Below are 7,086 nucleotides of genomic sequence, written 5' to 3' on the forward strand. Positions count from 1 at the left end.
CTGTGAGATTCCATCTCTGCCCAAAATCTGAAGCAACTACAGCAAAAAGATCAGGATCTAATCTGTTATCCTCTGCAAGCCACCCTCTCTGCTGCTTTTGGAATCCAGCCACCACACTGAGAGGAACCACAAACTAGTCCACATGTGGCGACCTCACAGAGAGGCCTGCGTGGAGAGGAATCAAGATGGCCAGGGCCCACAGCCAGCCTCTACTACCAGATGTCTGTGTGATCAGGCCTTTGAAAGATTCCAGCCCTAGCTTTTAAATCCTCTTGCTGGAGCCCCAACATCATAGAGCAGAGCAAAGGTGTCTCTGATATCCAAATTCCTGCTTCACTCCTAAGCATAAATAGTTATTTTATGCCACTAAGTTTTAGGATACAATTTATTACAAAGCTAACCAGAACACCCAAATGTTAGTGAATTGAAAAGAAAAATATTTGTGTATATATGTATAACTGAATCACTCGGCTAAGCAGCAGAAATTAACATTGTAAATCAACTACGCTTCAATAAAATTTAAAAAAAGAAAAACATTTGCGGTGCCCAGCATAAGGCCTCAGTCCTGTTTGCTAAATTTACAAAGCTGCCAACAGCTCCAAACTTACCCAGTTTAATAATTTATAGTTTCTTACCTCCAAACTACCAGAATGTGCTGCCCAATGTAAAGGGGTAAATTTATGGAGAACATCAACTTCGTTAATGCTGGCACCACGCTGTACGATTTCTGAAAGCTGCTTTACGTCTCCAGCACGTACTGCATCATGTATGCTACCAAAATGCACTTTCTTCCTGGCACCTACTGAAAAACCAAATTGCTTAAAATATATTGCAAAACTAAAAAAAGCCTAAGCATTGACATATATAATCTATCACGTGTAAAGTAGGTAACTAGTGGAAAGCTGCTCTATAACACAGGGAACCCAGCTCGGCGTTTTGTGCCGACCTGGAGCCGGGAGGGAGGTTTAAGAGGTAGCGGTATATACATAAATAGAAGTATGACTCATTCGCATTGTTGTACAGCAGAAACCAGCGCAACATTGTAAAGCAATTATCCTCCAATTAAAAAATAAATTTAAGATAAAAAAAGACTAAAACAACAATTGAACCGAAAGTACAAAGTCACTTTGGCTTTCCAAATAATTTACTAACAAAGATACTCATGAATAACATCTTAATCGGACTTCATTTTCAGCTCTAATATGTAAAGAGCACAGAAGTCATCACGTACATTCATACAGGAAAAAAGCTGAACAAACTGAAAATCAACAACTTTCCTTAGACTCATCAGAATTCAGGTCTCAGGGCAAACAGCCACCCTGAATTTGGAGAGACAGGTCAAGAGAAATGTGGTCAAGTTCAGCTCACCTGGAGCAGAAGCCACTGGAACCACAAACTTCCAGAAGCACTCAAGTGGTAATTTTGACAAACTATTGGGGGCTGGGTTATGTACTAGCCTAAGAGTGAGAAACTCCTCAGGGCAATAGTCTTACAAGGCCTCCTCATTTTCATAGATTTTACCTTCAAAACTCCACCAGGTTATCACTGTGAAAAACCAAAAAAAAAAAATCGCTTCATGTCTTCGGTAGAGGGAGGAGAGAGGTGACCATTTGGAAACCTGCCCAGCTATTCTCTGTAACAAAGGCCTACACTCCAGTGGAAAAGACTTAACCAGAACCTTATCTCACATGGGCAGATACATCTTATCAATGGTTTTCATATCTTTCTCATATATCCTACACTAAGAAAGGGATGGCACAACTTTTACTTCATACATGAAGTTTCATATTTTATAATTTCATGTTCCAAACATCAAGACTGCACCGTCAGCCTTACTGTCCCGTGAAATATCTTAACGTGCATTGTGAACCAGAAGCACTGAAAGTACTTAAGCATGAACAGACAGTAGTTGGGGAAGAAGTAAATAGTTCAAATCAGTTGACAGCTGAAATAATTTCTTACACCAACTATTAGCAAAATACTATGCATTTTACTCAAAAATCCTTTCTGAGCATCTACCATGTGCCAGGCATTATGATAATACAATGAACAGACATGGATTTTAGACATTTTCTTTCCATAGATGCTTTTAAAACTACTGGGATAAATTCGACACAATAAAAAGCCTGACAGTAACATCCTAAGAGTTCAGGTAAAATAAAGGAGGAAGAGGAGGAAACAGTGGAGCAAGTCTCTGAAGAACGATTGAGATATATGTATCCGGGCAAAGGAATAAGGAAGCATCCCACAAAAAACCAAACTACTTGGTAAATGTTTAATGATGTTAATCCCCCTAGGTCAAACCTTCATTATTCTCCTTTATTGATTTCTTTTAAACTTTGGCGTAAGGGCTTGTATTTGGTTCTCCAGATGAGCAGTGGGGCCTTAGTTCCTCGACCAGGGACTCAATTCATGCCCCCCTGCAGTGAGAGTGCAGAGCCTTAACCACTGGATCACCCTGAAATCTCCATTATTCTCCTTTAAACAAGTACTGCAAGATCTACAAATGACATTCTACCCATTTTCATCCATTTTATACAGGAACACTCTAATCCACCATATGCAAGGACACTACCCTGATCACTTCATGCCTCCACACTCCAAACCGCTTCTGGTTATCCAGTGCTCATCTAGAGGCTCTCAGTATGACTGTCTATGCCCTCCCATAACTTGCTGCATGCTAAGTCGCTTCAGTCGTGTCTGACTTTGTGGCTCTATGGCTGTAGCCCTCCAGGCTCCTCTGTCCATGGGATTATCCAGGCAAGAATACTGGAGCAGGTTTTCATGCCCTCCTGCAGGGGATCTTCCTGTGTCTCAGGGATCCAACCCGCATCTCATTATGTCTCCTGCATTGGCAGGTAGGTTCTTTACCACTAGCACCACCTGCGAAGCCCTCCCATAACTTGCCTCCATCTAATTTCACAACCTTTTTCTCACCACATGCCATTCCAGTTTATTCATTCATCCACTCATCCACCCACTCCACATTACAAGAAATGTTTGGCCAGATTATTTTACTAATATGTATCTAGAAACATTTTAAAAACCTGTACACAATGTTGAATCCTGATTAGGAAGCAGTTTCCAACTGTAAGAATTAAAAAGCATGATAACTTATAGGTGTTTTTTATTCAAGATTTCTGCCTTGATTATATAGAACTTTCTAAGAAATACTTGTGTATGTCATTTTTTTTAAACTGGAAGAAAAAAATTCTGTTGTTTCATGTAGTGTTTAGGATGTCCTTCACTCAGTTGATTAAAAAGATGAAACCTGAAAAAAAAAAAAAAAACATGGTCTCTATCCTCAAAGAACTCACAGAGATATACAAATACAAATTACAAAACAATGTAGTAAGAGCAACGACAGAAATATTCCTAAGAACTTAGGAAGCAGAAGACTTCTAACTCAGCTAGGATAGGAGGGAAGGAGAGCAGAAAAGGGTTTCTAGGAAAGGTAACATCTGAGATGAATCTTCAAGGATTAGCAGGATTTTTCCAGGTGAAAATGCATGCAGGGAAAGGCATCCTGGACAGTTCAAGAAACTATAAAAATACCCACCCTACTGTGGAAGCATAAGGTTGAAAGGAAAAGAAGCTAGAATTAGACAAGAGACAGGATGTACTGGAACTTGTGAGAGTTGAACAGATAGCGGGGAGTCATTAAAGGATTTTAAGTAGAGGACTAAGAATGATCAGATGTGTAACGCTGGCTGCAGTGAGGGGAATTAATGGACTGGGGAGCAAAACAGCAAGAGAAGAGACTCAAGGAGACCATGTAGGAAGATATCTACAGGAGTCTCCACCAGAGACGTTGAGACCCTCAACTAAGAGAACAGCAGTAGGAACAGAAACGGAAACAGATTCAACATATATTAGGCAAACAGGACGAAATGAACTCGGAGGGATCTGGTGTGTGAAATAAGGGAAGAATAACGGGACAACTCCAAGGTGTGTGACTAAGTTACACAAGTGGTACAGGGCCACTGAAACAACCAACACTAAAGGACAGAGAGGACATAATGATACAAAATCATATTTTGAATGTGTTGATCTTGAGGTGCCCAAGGAAGAGTTCCACAAGGGAACTGTATATGCAAGTCTGCAGCTCCAAGGAGAGGTCTGGAGCTGAGCTCTCACGGTTACCTGTGTCTCAGTAGTAGGCAGCTTTCTCTGATCCCCAACCTCATCCCACAATGGAGTCAGGGGCCCTCTACTCTTTCTTATAATATTCATCAGGCTAGTAATTACTTGCTCAGTATTTATCTTCCCCACTAGGAGGAAGGAATGTGTTTGTGTTCTTTGCTCACAGTATCCTTAAGAAAAAGCACACAGTAGACACTCAATATTTACTGGATGACTGAATGAATAATAGGGTTATTATTATTATTCAGTAGGGTTGAAGTCGTAGAACATAACAAGCAAAAAAGCATCAGTGATGGCACTATCCGAGGAGGGAAAAAAAAGCAACATTTATGGAAAGGATAGAAGAAAATTTAGGGTGGATGGATGGATGCGTGGATAGTTAGCTAGCTAGACAGACAGACAGGGAGAGTCGGGAAAGTGGAAGGAAGAAAATTAGGTGAGTCTAATATTTCCAGGGCTTCCATGGTTGCTCAGAGATAAAGAACCAATGCAGGAGACGCGAGTTCCATAACCTGCTTCCGGAAGATCCCCTGGAGAAGGAAATGGCTACCAACTCCAGAGTTCTTAGCTGGGAAATCCCATGGGCAGAGGAGCCTGGCAGGCTACAGTCCATGGCGTCGCAAAGAGTCGGACACGACTCAGCGACTAAACAACAACAAACAAATACTATTTTCACAGAGTCAAATGCCGCAGAGATGCCAAGAACTTAAAAGGGTCCATAAACTTTAACAAGAGTTGCTATCACCTAGGAACGAAGTCTCAGGAATGGGCGCAAGTGGGCGCCAAAAAAAAAAAAAAGGTAAGGAAAGCTGAAACGAGGAAGGATGGGGGCCAGATGACCAGATGAGCTTTGGGACCCACTGTAAACAGGTCGATTAAGGGGAAAGAAATGAGTGACAGGTGAGAAAGGGAAATGCCAAGAAGGGGCTCGAGTGAGAAAAGTGGAGTGTGGCAGAGACAAGGGCCAGCGAAGCGGTCCGACTCACACGGGGTCGCAGTCTCCGTGGAGGAGGTGGACGGTCCCGAATCGGACACCCCGGGCATGGTGCGGCGACTCGGACTCCGGGGGGGCGTCGAGTCCAGGCCCCCGCTGCTGCGGCGGTCTTCGCTCGCTGTCACCCACGAGCCACTGCAGCAGCGGCTGTCTCCCTCGTCGTCGCTAGGCCCGGGGCCGCCGTCCTCCGTCGTCCTCCCCCAGGAGGCCCGGCAGCGGGAACCTTCGTCCTCACTTTCCCTCTCCCAGAAGCGGCGGCGGCTGGCGTCTTCGCTGATGCTCACCGCGGAGGAGTCGCTGGCCAAGTAGCCGCGATCTTCACTCACCCCTTCCCAGGAACTGCTGAGGCTGCGGCCGCCATCCACACTCGCGCCCTCCCAAGAGCCACTGAGGCGGCTGCGGCGGTCGTCACTGCCCCTCTCGCCCGAGTCGCTGGCTCGGGGGCCCCGGACCTCCCGGACTTCCTCCCAAGTCCCGCGAAGGCGGAGGCCGCGGTCGTCTCTGACGGATCCCGAGGAGTCACTAGTTGGGTGACTTCCGACTTCACTGAAGCTCGCGTCGCTGCTGAGGCCTCCCCTCAGTCTCTCCCAAGAGTTGCCGGGACGGTGGCCGCCGTCTCCCCTGACTCTCTCCTCAGAGACGCTGCGGCCGTGGCCCAGGTCTTCGCTGACCCTTCTCGAGTTATCGCGGGAGAAGCCGACGTCTTCACTTCCTTTTCCCGTCGGTACCCGGCAGCGGCGGTCGCTCTCCTCGCGGATTCTTTCTCTGTCTTCGCTAAGACGAGAGCCTTGGCCCTCGCTCACTCTTTCCTTGGACGGATCACCGCGACGGCCGTGCCGGCCGTTTATCCTCCACACGCGCTGGCTGGTGCGGCGGCCGCCGTCTTCGGTTGCTACTCCGCGAGATTCGCTGTGGCGGCGGCCGCCGTCGACGAGCACCCGCTCCACTGAGTCGCTTTCCAGCGTCCCGACACCAGCTACCTGGTTAGAGAGTTGGGGGGCGGGGGGCGCGGGACGCGGAACCGGCGCCCTGGAAACGGGTAAACTTCCGGCGTGCTGCGGTAATTTCCGGTTCCTCGCCGCTGTGCGTCACTTCCGGCTTCCTTGCCCTTTCTTCTTCTTCTTTTTTTTTTTTTTTTAAGTACTCTTTATTTTTTTCGAGGCGTCCCTTCTAGACATGGTGGTATGGAACGGGTTTCGGTGAAATGGCGCTCGGCCTCCCGTCCAGCCTGTCTCGGCCCCGTCTCTGTAACGGCTTGGTATCGGTTGCGCCCGCCAGAGCTCGGCTACGCGAGTGGAGAGGATCCGGGACTGCAGTCGGCGTCCGTGACCCGAGTGTGTGCCGCGAACCGGGCGGGGCCTTGCATCCTCTGGAAACCTAGTGTACTTTTTCGGTGCCGGTTGAACCGTTGGAGAAAGTATATTCTTACCCTGTCATAAGTACGGACAAAAGACCTAATGGAGAAGTTAAGCGGCTGCAGTGCTGTGCTATTATTGAGTGTGCCCACCGCCAGCCTCTTTGATAATCGCTTGGTACAATTTCTCACACTAATTTTGTAAGGTAGGTGTTTTCCCCGTTTTACAGATGAGGAGATTCGAGGTATGAGTAATTTGTTAAGGCCATACAGCAGGTAAGTTGCAAAGCCAGTGTGAAAAGAGAGGTCTTTAGTCAAAAGACTGCTCCAGATCTCCTGACTCCCAAGATTTCGTTTCACTGTAAAATGGTTTCTTTGAACAGTTTGGCCCAGATCTTTCTCTGCAGCCCAGTTGCTTGACGTGTGTTCTTCCACTCGTGTTTATAGCAAACACGGGTCAGGTGTTGTGCTAGCATCTGAAAATACAGAAATTAGAATTCTCTGCCCTCCAAGGACAAGGGCATCACACACTTTGATTCTCCTCTTACCCTGTTCCCCGCCCCCCCCCACAACCTTAACTGCCTTGCCACAGGTT

The 7,086-nt window shown here is 46.6% G+C and overlaps 1 protein-coding gene across 8 annotated transcripts in view; it reads right to left on the minus strand.

Annotated features, from left to right (window-relative positions):
• ANKRD42 (ankyrin repeat domain 42) overlaps positions 1-6,185 on the minus strand; it is a 58,288-nt gene extending 52,103 nt beyond the window's left edge. For 3 of the 8 annotated variants that reach the window (XR_011463110.1, XR_011463111.1, XM_070365195.1), the window contains exons 1-2: positions 5,130-6,183; positions 636-802 (exon numbers count right to left, since the gene is read on the minus strand). Coding sequence is in view for 5 of the 8 variants with exons in the window: in XM_070365195.1 (XP_070221296.1) it covers positions 636-802; positions 5,130-5,187 (225 nt within the window). In the remaining 3 variants the exon portion in view is untranslated. Of the gene's footprint in view, positions 1-635; positions 803-3,047; positions 3,248-5,129 lie in introns of those variants that run through there. The other 5 variants (XM_070365196.1, XM_070365194.1, XM_070365198.1 and 2 more) reach the window with 5 other exon arrangements.
• Positions 6,186-7,086: the final 901 nt, after the last annotated feature.

This window comes from Bos mutus, chromosome 29 (assembly GCF_027580195.1).
Source record: "Bos mutus isolate GX-2022 chromosome 29, NWIPB_WYAK_1.1, whole genome shotgun sequence".
NCBI classification, from domain to species: Eukaryota; Metazoa; Chordata; class Mammalia; order Artiodactyla; family Bovidae; genus Bos; species Bos mutus.